A 17,897-nucleotide genomic window follows, 5' to 3' on the forward strand; every position below is an offset into this window, starting at 1 on the left:
CAGAGAGAGAGGGAGACACAGAATCGGAAACAGGCTCCAGGCTCTGAGCCATCAGCCCAGAGCCCAACGCGGGGCTCGAACTCATGGACTGCAAGATCGTGACCTGGCTGAAGTCGGATGCTTAACCGACTGCGCCACCCAGGCGCCCCTCAGGTTTTCTACATAGAGTATCTTGTTGTCTGCAAATAGTGAAAGTTTGACTTCCTCCTTGCAGATTTTATTTTATTTCTTTTTGTTATTTGATTACTGAGGCTAAGAATTCCACTACTGTATTAAATAGTAATGATGAGAGAGGACATCACTGTCTGTAGGGGAAAAGCTTTCTGTTTTCCTCCATTGAGGATGCTATTAGCTGTGAGTTTTTTGTATATGGCCTTCATGATGTTGAGGTATGTTCCTTCTATCCCTATTTTGTTGAGGGTTTTTATTAAGAATGGATGCTGTGTTTTGTCAAATGCTTTTTCTGCATCTTCTGAGAGGATCATATGGTTCTTATCCTTCTATTATTAATGTGGTGTATCACGTTGATTGATTTGTGAATATTGAACCAGCCCTGTAACCCAAGAATAAATCCCATTTGATCATGGTGAATAATTCTTTTAATGTACCATTGGATTCAGTTTGCTAGTATCTTCTTCAGAATTTTTGTATCGATGTTCATTGGGGATATTGTCCTGTAATTCTTTTTAGTGGGTTCTTTCGTTTTGGAATCAAGGTAATGTTGGCCTTGTAGAAGAGGTTTAGAATTTTTCCTTTCATTTCCATTTTTTTGAAACAATTTGGAAAGAATAGGTATTAACTCTTCTTTAAATGTGTGATAAAATTCCCCTGCAAAGCCATGTGGCCCTGGACTTTTGTTTGTTGGGAGATTTTTGATTACTGATTCAGTTTTTTAGCTGGTTATGGGTTTGTTGAAATCTATTTCCTCTGTTTCAGTTTGGTAGTTTGTATGTTTTTAGGAATTTGTCCATTTCTTCAAGATTTCCCACTTTGTTGACATATAATTTTTCATAATATTCTCTTATAATTGTATTTCTGTGATGTTGATTGTGATCTCTCCTCTTTCATTCATGATTTTATCTGTTTGGGTCCTTTCTCTTTTCTTTTTGAGAAGTCTGGCTAGAGGTTTATTAATTATTAATTGTTTCTAAGAACCAGCTCTTAGTTTCATTGATGTGTTCTACTGTTTTTGTTTATTCATTTATTTCTATATCACTTATTTTTGTTTTAGTCTTTATTATTTCCATTCTTTCGCTGGCTTTAGGCTGTTTTATTGCTGTTCCTCTTCTCCTTTAGGTGTGAGGTTAGGTGGTGTATTTATTATTTCCCTTCTTCTGATGGTTTTAGGGTTTATTTCCTGTTCCTTTTCAAGTTCTATAGGGTTGTGGTTTGAAAATAATGTGTTGTATGGTCTCAGGCTTTTTGTACTTGTCGAGGGCTGATTTGTGACCCAGTATGTGATCTGTTCTGGAAAATGTTTCAAGTGCATTCAAAAAGAATGTGTATTCTGCTGCTTTAGGATGAAATGTTCTGAATATGCTGTGAAGTCCGTCCCACCCCATGTGTCATTCAAAGCCATTGTTTCCTTGTTGATTTTCTGCTTCACTGATGTGTCCATTGTTGTAAGTGGGGAGTTAAAGTCCCCTGCTACTATTGTATTATCAATGAGTTTCTTTATGTTTGTGATTAATTGATTTAAATATTTGGGTGCTGCCACATTGGGGACATAAATATTTACAATTGTTAGGTCTTCTGCATGGATAGACCCCTTAATTATGATGTAATGCCCTTTGACATCTCTTATTACAGTCTCTGTTTTAAAATCTAGTTTGTCTATAGCTACTCCAGCTTTTTTTTGACATGCATTAGCATGCTAGATGGTTCTCCATCCCTTCACTTTCTGCTGGTGTCTTTAGGTCTAAAATGAGTTATAGGCGGCATGTAGATGGATCTTGGGTTTTTTTTTTTTTTTATCCATTCTGATACCCTATGTCTTTTGATTGGCGCTTTTAATCCATTTATATTCAGAGTGATTGTTGATAGATATGAATTTAGTGCCTTTGTGTTACCTGTAAAGCTGGCATTTCTGGTGATGTTCTCTGTTCCTCTCTAGTCTTTGTTGGTTTTGGTCTTTTTTCCCGCCACTCAGTCCCCTTTAGTATTTCTTGCAGGGCTGGTTTAGTGGTAACAAACTCATTTAGTTTTTGTCTGGAAAACTCTATCTCTTCCTCTATTCTGAATGACAGCCTTGCTGAATAAAGTATTCTTGGCTGCATTTTTTCCCATTCAGTACGTTGAATATATCCTGCTATTCCCTTCTGGCCTGCCAAGTTTCTGTGGACAAATCTGCTTTAAATCTGATCTCTCTTCCCTTGTAGGTTAAAGACTTTTTTTCCTGGTTGCTTTTGGGATTCTTTCCTTTTTCTCTGTATTTTGTGAATTTGACTATATGTTTAGGTGATGGCCAGTTTTTTGTTTTTTGTTTTTAATTAAATAGAAGTTCTCTCTACTCCTTGGATTTCAGTGTATGTGTCCTTTCCCGGAATAGGGAAGTTTTTAGCCACAATTTGCTCAAATAAGCCTTCTGCTCCTTTTCCTCTTCATCTTTTGGGACTCCTGTGATATGAATATTATGTTTTAAGAAGTTGCTGAATCCCCTAAGTCTACCTTTGTGGTCTAATACATTTGTTTCCCTCTTCTTTTCAGCATTATTTTCGTAATTTTTTCTTCTCTATCACTGATTTGTTCCTCTGCTTTATCCATCCTCATTGTTATGAGGGTTTGCATCTCAGTTTTCACATTTTTAATTTCAGCCTGACTAGATTTTCATTCTTTTACCTCTGCCCGAAGTGATTCTTTGGTGGCTTCTGTGTTTTTTTCAAGCCCAGCTTTAATTCTAGTTCAGACATCTTACTTATACCTATATTGATTAAATCCCTGGCCGTAATTTCTACTTTCTGTTCTTTTTTCTTTTTTTTAAAGTTTATTCTTTGTTTTTGAGAGAGAAAGAGAGAGAGAGCGAGAGAGCGTGTGCTGGAAAGCAAGCAGGGGAGGGTCAGAGGGAAGGAGAGAATCCCAAGCAGGCTCTGCAGTGTCAGCACAGAGCCCAATATGGGTGGGACTTGAACTCACAAACCATGAGATCATGACCTGAGGTGAAATCAAGAATCAGACACATAACCAACTGAGCCACCCAGGTGCCCCTCTACTTTCTGTTCTTTCTTTTGGGGTGAATTCCTCCATGTTGTCATTTTGTCCAGGGGTAAAACAAAAACAAAGACAAAAGCAACTAGCTCCTAAGTGTGTTTTGGTCTGCTTGGTAAAAGAAGCTAGATCCAGAAAATAACAGGAAAAAATATATAGTTTATACTTTAAATAGTAAAAATAAATAATAAAAAATAAAAAGGAAGCTGGATCCTATTTCCTTAGAGCTAAAGCCTTGTAGCACCCTATAATCAGTAGACTTGGTATCTGCCAGTGATTTTTGCTGGTCTTCTGGAAGAAGGGCTCTTGTGCTGTTTCTCAGGTGTTCTGGCCCTAGTGGAGATGCTGTCTGCAGGGCGTGTCCGGGCAGGGCTTGGTGTAACGGCTCCAGTCTCCACTTGGTGGCTCTGTTTAGCTCACTGAGGTGGGTCAGTGCTGGTGGGCAGAGGGTGAAAATGACTTTGCCATGCTCTCTTGACTCCAGAGTGGGGAGCTCGTGCCCACCACTCCTCAGGAAGCCCTCACAGAAGAGCAGTCACCCCTCCTGTGTCCCTGGATTCTGTCAGATCCCCACCTTCACCCTGTATCCAAGCTGTCTGCCTGGTAGGATGCATAGCCTTCCTGTGTTTTATCTCAGATGTAGCTGTGTTTCAAACTTCTGAACTTTAGAGACCCCTACAGTCTAACCCTGTGCTTATCCCCAGGGGGAGGGCCTCCCCCACACTGTGGCCGGTGCCAGTCTGTCCTAGAAAACGGTGGCACAGCGGTTCAGAGTTTATGGTAAATCACAGCACAAAGTCAGCACCTAGGTTTGCTGCCCTCAGCTGGTGTCTTTGTTCCTATGCTGGTGAGCAGGGCATCTCAATGGTGCCTGCTAGGTCTTTTGCCCCTGAGGAAACCATATCACCTCTGCCAAATGCACTTTCAAGCAGAGGAACTCTTCCTCCATGTGACCCAGGGGATCCTTAAACCACACTGCCTGCTACCTGCCCTCCTTCCCCACCAGAGCACTGCCAGGCCTAACCCTGGCAGTAGCATGGACCTCCCAAACTTCAGACTCTGCATTCTGCTATGATAAAAAACTTGAAATATTTAAACCCTCTCCTGTTTCCCAGTCAGTAGTTTTAGGGAAGAATTTTTTGTGTGTGTAATCCCCTGCACGTGTTTTCATAATTTTTCTCTTTCTCTCTCGCTCCTCTCTTGCTCCCTCCCCTCTGCAACTCCTGTGCCTCTTTTCTCCCTCAAATCAACTCCACAGTTGTTATCTTCCACAAGGTAGTCATTTTTTCTGCTTGTAGATTTGCAGCTTTGTTCTCTGAGTCCTCAGATCAATTTCTTGGGTGTTTAGAATGATTTGATATTTATGTTGCTATGTTCTAGGGAAGAGGTGAGCTAAGGGTTGTCCTACTCTTCCACCATCTAAACCCTTCCTTTTTTATAAAAGATTAAGGATTTTCAAAAAGATAGTAGGTAGGGGTGCTTGGGTGGCCCAGTCAGTTAAGCGTCCAACTTTGTTTCAGGTCATGAGCTCAAAGTTTGTGAGTTTGAGCCCCCTGTTGGGCTGTGGTGCTGACAGCTCAGAGCCTGGAGCCTGCTTCAGATTCTATGTCTCCCTCTCTCTGCCCCTCTCCCACTTGTGCACTCTATCTCTCTCTCTCTCTTTCTCTCTCAAAAATAAATTTAAAACATTAAAAAAAAACCTAAAAAGAGACACTGGATAAATCACAACATTATTTTAGTGAATATAAAGCATGTTCTTTCTGTAAATAGAAATAGACATTAAAAATTATTCATTTCAGGGGCGCCTGGGTGGCGCAGTCGGTTAAGCGTCCGACTTCAGCCAGGTCACGATCTCGCGGTCCCTGAGTTCGAGCCCCACGTCGGGCTCTGGGCAGATGGCTCGGAGCCTGGAGCCTGTTTCCCATTCTGTGTCTCCCTCTCTCTCTGCCCCTCCCCCGTTCATGCTCTGTCTCTCTCTGTCCCAAAAATGAATAAACGTTGAAAAAAAAATTATTCATTTCACATAACTCTGATTTCTAGTGTGATTATTACTCCATAAGAGTCATCAGATATATTTCCTTATTGCATCATAGAAATGTTAGTTTATGATTATCTTAAATCATCTGTTATGTTATCAATACTTTTTTTGTGTCAGTAGTGTTCTTCCTGGTTTATAACATAGTGCAGGTATTTGTGGATGCGTGTAGTCTAAGTGAGTTTTGGGCTTATTTGTGCATTAACCTTTAAGCAACATAGGGATGTTATAATCATATTATGGGACACTTTAAAGGCTGCCTATGCATATAAATTAGAAAATTAAGTCACAAGCTAAATTAAACCAAATTTTTTCAGTCTTTGTTACCTTGGGCACCAAAGAGGGTCTTTATGTTTTGCTTCAATTTTTGATTTTCACCAGTAGAAATTCTTCATGATAATTAATAAGAAACCTTAAACATAAGCATAGAAAGAAATTTTCTTCCTAGTAGCCTTGGAGTCTATAACATGAAATTAATCAAAAAGCATTTAATAAAAGAGTCTTTAGAAAGTATATTTAATCCTTTGGCTTAATAGTTTCTTGTGATTAGATCATTCTAGGGTATGCTTTACTCACAAACTAAGGTACTATTAAAGAGACCACCTAAGGCCTCTCTGGCTCTATGAAATAATAGATTTTCTTCTTTGGATATATAGAAAATGAATACTGATATTTATTAAATTATGTGAAGAACGATATCACTGGGTATTATCTGAGTCCAAGGAACACTGGGATTATATAATATGCCTGCTGGATAGTTTTTTTTATAAAGTCAGAAAAGATCAGTTCTCCAAGTTGGATTTTTTCTTCTGAGAAGAAAGCCAATTTTCCTTGGCTGACTGATGATTTCTGTGGCCATCTTTAGTTTTGGAGCTTAGTGGAGTCACCATTTCCTGTGGAAGAAGTTCTGCAGTTTATCCAATAGAAACCACGCAAAGAGCCCCTGACTGAGAGAGCATAACTAACATGGAAGAAACTTGACAGTTTTAAGATACCTAATCTTCACAGTTTCAACTTTGAAGAGTCCAAAGAAGTGGAACCTTTAAAGAAGATAACTTGACTGTTAGAATTCCTTTTTATTCTTAGATAGCATTTAAGATATTTCCATGTAGCAGAAGAAAGAAATGTTTTTTTTCCTTTGGCAAAATCCTATTATATGGGCATACCTTGTTTTATTGGAGTTTGCTTTATTGCACTTACTAGATAACCCCCCCCCTTTTTTTTTTTTTTTTTTTTTTTACAAATTGAAGGTCTGTGGCAACCCTAATTGAACAAGTCCATTTGGCACTGTTTTTTCAACAGCATTTGCTTACGTCATGCGTCTTTGTAATATTTTGGTAATTCTCTGAATATTTCAAACTTTTCATCATTATTATTTGAATTTCTGCAATCTCACAATCAAATTTTAACAGTTGAGGAGTTGCTTCTTATGGATGAGTAAAGAAAGTGGTTTCTTGAGATGGAATCTACTCCTGGAGAAGATGCTGTGAAGATTATTCAAGTGACACCAAAGGATTTAGATATGACATAAACTAAGTGATAAAGCAACAGCAGGGTTTGAGAGGACTGACTCCAATTTTGAAAGAAGTTCTATGCTTCAATGCTATCAAACAATATCACAAGCTACAGAGTATTTGTTGGTGAAAGGAAGAGTCAGTTACTACAGCCGACTTTGTTGTCTCATTTTAAGAAATTGCCACAGCCACCGCAACCTTCAGCACCCACCACCCTGATCAGTCAGCAGCCATCAACATTGAGGCAAGACCCTCTACTAGCAAAAAGATTGCAATTTTCTGGAAAGCTCAGATGATAGTTAGCATTTTTTAGCAATAAAGTATTTCTTAATTGAGATATGTACAATTTTTTAGACATACTGCTATGGTGCACTTAACAGACTACAGTATAGTGTAAACATAACTTTTATATGCCCTGAGACACACACACAAAAACTCATTTGACTCACTTTATTGTGATAGTCACTTTATTGTGGTGGTCTGAAACTGAATCCTCAGTATCTCCAAGGTATGCCTGTCCTTTGCTCCACTTAATTTTTGGAAGACTTAAGAGCCCTTCATGAGGAAAAATTCCTGTTTCTTGAGAATCCCAATAGCTACTATCCCTGGTACAAAAGAATGGAAAAGAAGTAACCTAACTTGTGAAATAGAACTGTTTATAGATGTCATTTCCTTAAGACTTAACATAACCATTTTCCTATGTGTAATCTGTTACTCCTATCTTAGTCCATTTCTTTTGTTGTCATATATGAAAACTTTACTCCCCACCTCACAGGGATGTTGTGAGGCAAAGTTTAAATGTTCCTAAGAAAAGTGTAGAATTAATAACTCTTGACTGTTTCTTTGTTGGTAGTTTCTATAATTATAAAATTTTGTTTATTTTTCAATTTACAAGTGTTTTTTATAGTTATAAATGGATAGTAGGTATATTAAAATGGAAGTAAGATAATGAAATTGTAATTGATTTATCAATGAGCATCCTTGTATAATTTAAATGAAATGTTGCACTGATTTTATTTTTAAAAGAGCTTTTATATCATTTTAATTAAAGAAAAGCTAAAGTAAGTGTCTCGTTTCCCCTTTTATTTGAGATCTAGTTATTCATACCTCTTAGAAAAAAGGTAACCCAATTCATTAAATTCTAATGAAAAGAAAATGAAAACTACAATGAAATAGATACAAGTTTAAAAAAAAAGTGAAAATCTTGAAACAAAGTCGAAGCTTAAAGATGCCTAGAATTAGCTTTGTTAAAAGCTGAGTAAGCTCTGTGTTATTAGATAGAGGTGAAATTTTACTAACACTTTGATTAAAAATAAGATTATTATGATAATAGAAATTTGAGAGGCGCCTGGGTGGCTCAGTTGGTTAGGCGTCCAACTTTGGCTCAGGTCATGATCTCATAGTTCGTGAGTTCAAGCCCCAACCCGGGTTCTGTGCTGAGAGCTCAGAGCCTGGAGCCTGCTTCGGATTCTTTGTGTGTGTGTGTGTGTGTGTGTGTGTGTGTGTGTGTGTGTGTCTGCCCCTCCCCCGCTCACAGTCTGTCTCTGTCTCTCAAAAATAAATAAACATAAAAAAAAGAAATTTGATAAGTACTTGCTTTGTATGACAGCAAAAGAGTCAGAAAGAAAATTTGCATTGAGGAAAATGAGTTAAAATTCATGCATAGAAAATTCTTGATAGCCTGCAGAATTTGGTTTCATCTGTACAATTCTATTTTCGTGACATATTTTGGGAAGTAATTATATAATGTTTTCTCTTTCACATAAATCAACCCAAGTTTTGCAAGCCAAAGCTTAGTTACAGCACATGAATTATCAGTTAGTTAATGGCTCCCAGAATGAAGGTTTAAAATCATTATCAAATGTCTACTTCTGCTTTGTTCTTACTATCATGGAATCAAAAGACAAGTTAATTCAAAGTGAATTTAGGGATTCAAGTTTATAATCTTTATTTGTAAACAAATAACTTAGGAAATATTTTCTAAATTACCATATTATTTAAATGCTTGTTTTATAATTTATTCTATATGCTTTAAAAAGGAGAATGGATATATAGTCCTAGGTTTAAAATGCTGGGATTAAGAAAGCACTTGACATCACAGTGTTGTATTTTTGTATGCCTCACTTTTAAAACATGTAATGGCTTTAGATGAGCCTTTCACACTTGTCTCTGCCAGTCTGCTCCTAGTGTCATATGTACCACAGAATTCACTTATGTTGTATAATTTATTTAACTTCTGTAGGGGTGGGAACTATACAAGGGACTTTTTGTTGTTGTTTATTTTTGAGAGAAAGAGAAAGACAGACAAAGGGTGAGTGGGGGAGGGACAGAGGGAGACGGAGACACAGAATCTGAAGCAGGCTCTAGACTCTGAGCTGTTAGTACAGAGCCCAATGCAGGGCTCTAACCCATAAAGAGTGAGATCATGACCTGAGCCGAAGTTGGATGCCCAACCAAGCCACCCAGGCGCCCCAGAACTTTTCTTTAGCTAATTCAGTTTGTCCCTGTAATTCTTCCCTCTTTTAATAGTTTCATAGTTTGCTCTCATTTAAGATTTATGTAGTAGATATGCATTCATATCTGATAGGAATGGTATAAATTGGTTCATTGTGTATTAGTGAGCAATGGTATAAAGTGTATCATTCTTTGTCTAGTTTAATGCTCATATGTTTGATTACTGCAGCAAGAATAATACTTTGAAAATTCTAACCTCAGAGTAATGAGAAAAATTCGATGTGAACAGTGAGCTAGTTTGAGGGTAATAATGAAATTATTGATAACATTTTATGGATAATAAGCACTTATAAAAATAGAGCCCCTTTCAAAATAATTCTGGGAGCGCCTGAGTGTCTCAGTCAGTTAAGCATCCCAACTTCAGCTCAGATCATGATCTCTTGGTTCGTGGCTTCGAGCCCCTCATTGGGCTCTGCACTGAAAGTGTGGAACCTTCTTGGGATTCTCTCTTCTTCTGTCTCTGCCCCTGTCCCATTCTCTCTCTCTCTTTCTCTCAAAATAAATAAATTAAACAAAAAAACAAGAAAACTAAAATTAAAAAATAATTACAATTCTGAACCTGACTTCCATTGCCCCTACATATTTTTTGACACCAAAAATGGAATCTAATACTGATATGATAGCATTTAATATGTTTACTCTTCTAGCCAATCTGTCATAGGAAGCACATATTAAAAGTTGGTGACCATGTGCCACAGAAATAATGGAGAAATACAACAGTATTAGTCATTATCTTAACAGTATTATTACTTATCTGATCTTTAAAATTTGGAAGGTCTATGTTGTATCAGTGCCATTTTACTATGAAAACAGTTTGTAGAATGAATGCATGCTGAGCTTGATGTAATTCGATAGAGAATAATTTCGTGGGAGGAACTATGAATAACATAATGGTTTTGAGATCATTGTATTGATTTCTAAAAATAAAATACATTCTTATCATCCTATCCCTCTCAGAAATAAAGGGGTGAACTTGGATTTTCCTGGCTGTCCTGCCAGCAGTATTCATTTTAGGCGAATTACATCAACTCTCTAAGCTGGTTTCGTCATCTGTAAAGTAAAAGAGAGGAGTAAATAATGATTTCTAAGGCTCTTTCTCTTGATTATCTTAAATGATCTTGCCTTAGTCCAGGAAATAAGAAAGATGTCCTCTTGTGATCTCCTGTGGCTGGGCATCATTAAAAACATTGATAATGTTACTCTGCTACATAAAAGAATCTATTCTACACATCAAATTAGCTATCTCTGTCTTAAGTAGAACATTAGGAAAAAGCAGTATAGTATCCTATGCTTTTGTGTTATGTGCACACATAACTGACATTATCTAACTTCCTTCCAGATGGCATTATAGATTCAAAATATGTGATCAGTCCATCAGTTATTACTTTTCAACAGTAGATTCATTTAAAATTAGAGCACTAGCATAGGAGACTACTGTCATAGAATGGATTATTGTAATGGGATACATTTTTGAACTATAATGCCATCTAATAGCTAGACTTAGATTGAAACCCATAATGATAATTAAACCTTTTATACTTGGGAATGGAATTTAGCAGTATTAAATCATAAACACCAAACTGAAAGAAACTTGCTATATGTAGTCCCTCACTTTGAAACCTTCAGGTTTCAACCCCAGGAAAATGGTGTAGTCTGATATGCTCTCTTGGGAAAGTAAAATGTAAGAATTTAATAAGTGATATATTGCTGTTGCTGTACCTGGAAATAATAGCGCAGGCATTGAGCACGTCAAATCTTGTTGTTGGATGTCCTACCTGTGAGTCATACCTCACAGTCTAATATAAGTTCTAAACTAATTTATAGAAAGAAAACATTATACTCCAAAAAGCCAGAGAAGACTACTCCTTGCTTTTAACTCACTGAAGTTCAGTGATACCAATTGAGAGAGAAAGATCATCTTTGTTCTTTTGTATTCATTTTTCTTCCTGAAGAGATCATCTTGTGGTAGTCTGTTTATTTCAGTTCAGAACTCTGAATGCCAGGCTGCGTGCACTATTCTTAGACTTCTAAAGATTAGGTGATATAGTATATATGGAAATCTCTTCATTAAAGGGCCTAGGTGGCTTTATACTTAAAACTATGTTTTTATAATTTTTGATTTTTAAATCTATTTTCTTTTACACTTGTCTCATGAGAAGATGAACAGATATAATTTTTTTGTTTTCAGAAAACAAACTTGAGGTGTAAGGAGGTTAGAGAATTTTTCTAAAACCTGCAGACACCAGAATTAGAATTTGACTCTAACCTTTGGCTTTTCTCCCCCAGTCTTCCCCTAATCTATCTTGAAGACATTTTAGTCTTCATATGGAAACGAAACTTGGAAGAGAGGGTAATTGACAAAATTCAGTCATTATTTGCCACAAAAATAGCTTATGAATCTTTAAATGTGTGGTTGAAATTCACCAATAAGTAGTAGCTCTGTAGGCATTTCATTTATTTGAGGACATGTTATGTATTGAGGTTAAGTCAATATGGTCATGTTGATATTAAAGTTACTTACATTGACAACCATCTTAACAAGGTTTGGTGTGTAAGTTTGTGTGTGTAGTCATAGAATTCTTGCTTGTAGAGCCTGCAGGAAGGGAAAATATTTAGGTAATCAGATTTGAATAATTTGTATTTGCAGTTTGTACAGGAATTTGTATTGTATGTTTACTGTGTACTTATACATTATATGCTTTCTTTGTTCTCAAGTCTATTGATCTAGTAATGTAGTAAAGAATACAGTGTGAGTGTTGACCAAGTAGCTGGCTAACGTGTTAATTCTCCTTAGAGCTAAGCTTTATGTTTCCAGAACCATCATGGCATGAAGAAACATTTGAAACCCTTGTCCTATGAGTTCTCAGACCTGCATGGAATGGTCCTGACAACTTAGCATCTAGAGAGTGCCCCTTAACAATAGTCATTTCTTGAGAACATCTAGATGAAACTTGTAAACAGCTGCAAAGATAATTTGCAAAATATGATCATAGTCTCTGAATAGTTAAAAAGTAGATTCTGAATTTTATTTGAAGGTGAAGAGGTTAAAAGTAGCTCTACTATAAACCTGTGATTCTAAAAACACAGCCAGAGGCTCAGAGCACCTGGAAGGCACAGTGACCTTTGTGAAGTGTTTATATGTATGTATGTATACATGTATTGTCACCTGGATTAGAAATCATTAAACTAAAAATTGTATGTGTAAAATCACAAGAGCCACACACAAAAACAATGTGTGGTCAAGCTAAGCATGACCAGCTGTTTCTGGCAGTTATCCACATATAGGTTCATTTTAATACTCACTTGTTCAAAATCAAGAATTTATTGAGCATGTCTGTGAGCGAGGACAAAGTGAGTAAGATTGCCCTTGAAGAGTTTTGTGAGGCAGAAATATAAGCAGTTATGGTAATGATCCCTGGGGTGCTCTGTAAGCCACGAAGAGCCCCATCTCTCTCCATTGCTACTAAAAACTCTCTCTAATCTCAGATCTCACACTTCACTTTCTTTTGACCTATTTGAGTGCCAGGCACTGTGGATGCATCATTGAACATCCACATGAGAGTTTTACTTCTCATGGTATTTAAACTTAAGTAGTAGGGGAGTAAGAAAAATAACTACTTAAATAACAGCATAATTACTGTTATGAAGAGTATCATGAAAGAAGAGATCAAAGGGAAAAGGAGAGGGCAGGTAGTGGTATGGCTGGTTCAGAAGAGTAGGCCTCCTTGAGGACCACACATCACTCCTCCTTCCAGAGAATAGAAGTTGGCCTAGGAGAGAAGGAGGAGCATCCAGGCAGAGGGTCTGCTTGGGCCTTAAAGCTCCTAGGTGTTTAGTGATTTCATCTGAGGTCATGGTAATGACAAAGGAAAGACATGGTAGAGAAGGGGGAGCCTGGGTGGCTCAGTCAGTTGAGCATCTGACTCTTGATTTCAGCTTAGGTCATGATCTCACAGTTCGTGGATTCGAGCCCCACGTTGGGCTCTCTGCTGACAACACAGAGCCTGCTTAGGTTTCTCTATCTGTCCCTCTCTGTCCTTCTCCCGCCCTCTCTCTCAAAATAAATAAACTTAAAGGAAACAAAACAAAACAAAACTAGAGAAAGACTGACCTGGAAGAAAGTAAGGAGAAAAGTTTTGCTTTGTAGCTTTGAGAGCAAAGGGATAGAAAGAAATCAAGATGTTTCTAGTCCACTAGCTTGTAAGCCTTTTGAGAATAAGAATCATGCTTATTCACCCTTGACATTGTCTGGTAGAGTGCTTGATACATAGATGTGCAATGAATATTTGATGAATCAGGTGACTGGTTAATTGTTCCTTATATATTTGGTTTCTTTTTTCTTTTTCTTTTTTTTGACAGTTAAGGTAGAAATTCCTTTGAGGATAAGAAAAATGTCATATAGAGGTGTCTGGGTGGCTCAGTCAATTAAGCATCCAACTCGTGATTTCTGCTCAGGTCATGATCCCAGGGTCGTGGGATCAAGTCCCACATCAGGCTCTGTGTTGAGCTTGGAGCCTGCTTGGGATTCTCTGTTTCTCCCTCTTTCTCTGCCCCTCCCCTGCTTGCACATACACTCTGTCAAAATAAGTACGCATTTGGAAAAAAGAAAATGTCATATACATTTATACATATCTCAAAAATATTAGACCCATAAAAGCAATAAATGCTGTTGACTTAGCACTGATTGCTTGAAATAAATTCAAAAATTGTACAAACTGATAGCCTCTTTAGTTATCCAATAACCATTAAAATGCTAGCATCACATGACTAAATAAATTAGAAATGAAAATCTTAATGTATTGATAGAAAATAGACTAACACGTCTTTGATTATTTTATCTTTTTTCTTCAAATAGAACCCAAGAGCCAGAATATATAAATGCCCAAATTTTATAAAAATTATTATATGGTTCTCAGTTGCTAAAAATTTTAAGGAAGAAATACTTCTGATTGTTATAAATCCAGAATATCATTTAGCACTGTCTGCTAAGATCTTCTATGAGTATAGTGCTAAATGGTATCCGTAAATAGAGTTGAAAATAATCTAAAATATTTTTTTCCTTCTTGAATCTATTCACTTTTACTAAAAGGCATCTGAAAGAGTTAACTATACTCTGAAAATATCACCATTTAAAAAAAATTTTTTTTTAAATCTTTATTTTTGAGAGAGACAGAGCGTGAGTGGGGGAGGAGCAAAGAGAGACAGGAAGACACAGAATCCAAATCAAGCTCCAAGCTCTGAGCTGTCAGCACAGAGCCTGATGCGAGGCTCAAACTCACAAGCTGTGAGATCATGACCTGAGCCGAAGTCGGTTGCCCAGCCACCTGAGCCTCCCAGGAACCCCTGAAAAGATCACCATTTTTAAGTTGCATATGTAGTTGCCACAAGTCATGTCACTGTAATATAATTCTTGAAAAAACTTAGCATAGAAGCTAGCTTTCCAGATCTGTATTTACAGAGTCTCTCCAAAGTTTTTTTTTTTTTTTTTTTTTTTTTTTTGTAGTTTTGAGAGATGTTTGAAAACAGCATTGTATAAGTGTAAGGTATACAATGTGTTGACTTGATATACTTACATATTGAGACATGATTACCACCATAGCATTAGCTAAATTAACCTGTGTTTTGTCACATATTTACCATTTCCTTTTTTGTGGTGAGAACATTTAACATAATACTCTGTTAACAACTTTTGAGTATAGAATACAATATTATCAACTATAATTACTATGCTATATATTAGATCCACAGAATTTATTCATTGAATAGCTGGAAGGTTGTACTCTTTAACCGACATCTCAATCCCTTTTCCCCCCGTCCCTAGTTAACCACTAGTCTATTTCTATGCTCTTTTTTTTTTTTTAATTCCACATATAAGTGGTATCATACAGCATTTACATTTCTGTCTCTGACTTAATCCATTTATCAAAATGTCCTCAGGGCCCATCCATGTTCTTGCAGGCAGGATTTCTTTCTCGTAGCTGAATAGTATTCCATTTTGTGTGTGTGTGTGTGTGTGTGTACATTGTCTTTATCCATTCATCCACTGATAGACACTTAGGTTTTTTCCATATGCTGGCTTTTGTGAATAATCCTGTATTGGACATGTACTAAGTACTTAATTTCTTTTGTATAAGTCAGTGACAACCACACATACAATTTAACTAGTTGAATGGTGGGAAAAAAAATCACCAGTCATTACAAGCTTATAAAAAAGGACAGTTATATAAGGAGTTCACTGATATGGGTGAACTTAATGTATCTGATAAAAACTCTCAAACTTGGCATATGAGATTGAGGTAGTTTTCTGAAAGCTGTTAGTAAACCCAGTAAACCTTAGAAGCATATTCTAGTACTAAGAGCCTAGTTTTAGTGGCATGTGCATTCATTTGTATAAAACAGCTTAGTAGGTATTAATAGAAGGGTGTGAAGTAGTTCCACAGATATTCACATTTATGTGTTATAAAATTATTTACTTTTCATGTAAATGTAAGCAAAACATGAGGTCATCCATCTCTGTAATATAAAGTTTTTGGTTTTGACTAGTGATGTGTATATCTAGTATTTTCATATCCTCGAAAAGAAATGCAAAGATCCCACTTTATTTTGTTTTTGAAGGTTTTTTTTTTTTTTTTTTGAGAGAGAAATAGAGCACAAGTGTGGGAGGAGCAGAGAGAGAGGGAGACACAGAATCTGAAACAGGCTCCAGGCTCTGAGCTGTCAGCACAGAGCCCAACATAGGGTTCGAACTAACGGACTGTGAGATCATGACCTGAGCTGAAGTCAGACGTTTAACTGACTGAGTCACCTAGGCATCTACAGAGAGACATCCTTATTTGTAACCATTCTCCACTCTGAAATATGTTGTGCACATTTTGCTATAATGTTGAAGGCCTTTCAAGCAACAACTTAAATCTCTTCAATTCTATACTTCATAAGACTGTCGGAGTGACATTTTCATTTCTGATCAATTTAATCTGATTATCACTGACTTCTATTCATATTCTAAACTAATGAAAAGTGATCAATTATTTTTCAGTGATCCTTGCATAGCGTTGTCAACACCTTTATATATGACTGTGTATAATCAGTTGCAGATTATTTCTAAAGTAATAGAGCAGAGGAATAGCACATGTAAGAAACGACTGTGTAGTTGGAAAAATCTTTTTTTTAATGTTTATTTATTTTGAGAGAGAGAGAGCATGGGGGGAGAGGCAGAGAGAAGGGAGAGAGAGAATCCCTAGCAGGCTCCATGCTGTCAATGCAGAGCCTGACGTGGGACTCAGTCTCACAAACCATGTGATTGTGATCTGAGCCTAAATCAAGAGTGTGATGCTTAACCAACTGAGCCACCCAGGAGCCCTTAGTTGGAAAACCCTTAAGGCAGGAATCGTAATTCAGGTCCTAGCTTTATTGTTGTTATAGGGAAGACAGAAAGTTTCCATCTGTTAAACCATTTTGGATTGTTATCTAGGTTATTTTAAAAAATTTTTTTAAATGTTTTTATTTATTTTTGAAGGAGAGCGAGAGCAAGAGCGAGAGCGAGAGAGAGAGAGAGAGAGAGAGCATGAGCGGGGGAGGAGCAGAGAGAGAGAGGGAGACACAGAATTTGAAGCAGGCTCCAGGCTCTAAGCTGTCAGCACAGAACCCGATGCGGGGCTCGAACTCACAAACTGTTGAGATCATGACCTGAGCCGAAGTCGGACGCTTAACTGACTGAGCCACCCAGGCGCCCCCCTCTGGGTTATTTAATTTGGGTTAATTAATTCATTGCTTAAGCTTGATATAAATGAAGCCCAAGTCAGTGGTCTTGAATCCTATATGATAGCTTCACACCAAGAAGAACTTTTAAAGTCGCAGATTACAAAAGAGGATATTCGATCAAGGAGACCTAAATTGGGGTGGATATGCTCAAGTCTGTCACTGTTAGTAGGAAAACAACACGAAGGAAATATCCTGCTGACCAAGATGTCAGTTGTGTCATCATCTTAAAGCTAACGTGATGGCTTGCTGACATAATCTGGAGCTGAAGTAAAGCCAGTCTTCATTACTGTGGCCAGTAGAGTTGGTTCCCAGAGTTATAATAGACTTTTGCTTCCATGCAGGCTAATCAAGCAGACTTTGGGGCGGGGGGGCGGGGGGAGCCTTTATTGAGAATGGTAGTGGATTAACATGTTATTAATTCTGAGCTATATTCGTATATACTTATATCATCTAGCCCTCCTTAAAGTTCATTTGCATAATGCTTTTGATCAGGATCCTTGTACAAATTATTTATATAGTACATATATGCTTAAATAAATGAAGTTTGGTATGATGAACTGCTTCACCTAACACAATAATAGTTGCAATTAAAATTGTGTTCATGCTGTTAGTCAAACATTTGAGTAATTTGAAGTTTTATCTTATGATCCTGGCCTTCTCTTTTAAAAAAAAATTAAACTGAAATCCAAAAGTTCTCTGATTCTGAATATCATATAGTGAGTGGTCAATTAGATTATTGATCACAACTGTTTTTTTTAAAGAATGAAGTTTTTATGCCAGGAAATTAGAAAATAGAGATTTTAACTGTAAAATTATTCATATATTTCTACCCAATTTTAGCTTTGGCAAAATATGTTAATAGCATCTTT

At 37.0% G+C, this 17,897-nt stretch overlaps 1 protein-coding gene across 3 annotated transcripts in view; it reads left to right on the forward strand.

Moving 5' to 3' along the window:
* Nucleotides 1-17,897, forward strand: part of HOMER1 (homer scaffold protein 1) — a 145,176-nt gene that overhangs the window by 88,760 nt on the left and 38,519 nt on the right. The window contains exon 6 of one of the 3 annotated variants that reach the window (XM_040449925.1): nucleotides 6,105-6,132. The exons of the other annotated variants lie outside the window; for them this stretch is intronic. Within the exon in view, the coding sequence (XP_040305859.1) occupies nucleotides 6,105-6,117 (13 nt within the window). The 3' untranslated portion in view covers nucleotides 6,118-6,132. Of the gene's footprint in view, nucleotides 1-6,104; nucleotides 6,133-17,897 lie in introns of those variants that run through there. 3 annotated transcript variants of the gene reach the window in all.

The sequence above is a fragment of the Herpailurus yagouaroundi genome, unplaced genomic scaffold (assembly GCF_014898765.1).
Source record: "Herpailurus yagouaroundi ecotype Mexico unplaced genomic scaffold, PumYag 29, whole genome shotgun sequence".
Taxonomy (NCBI): domain Eukaryota; kingdom Metazoa; phylum Chordata; class Mammalia; order Carnivora; family Felidae; genus Herpailurus; species Herpailurus yagouaroundi.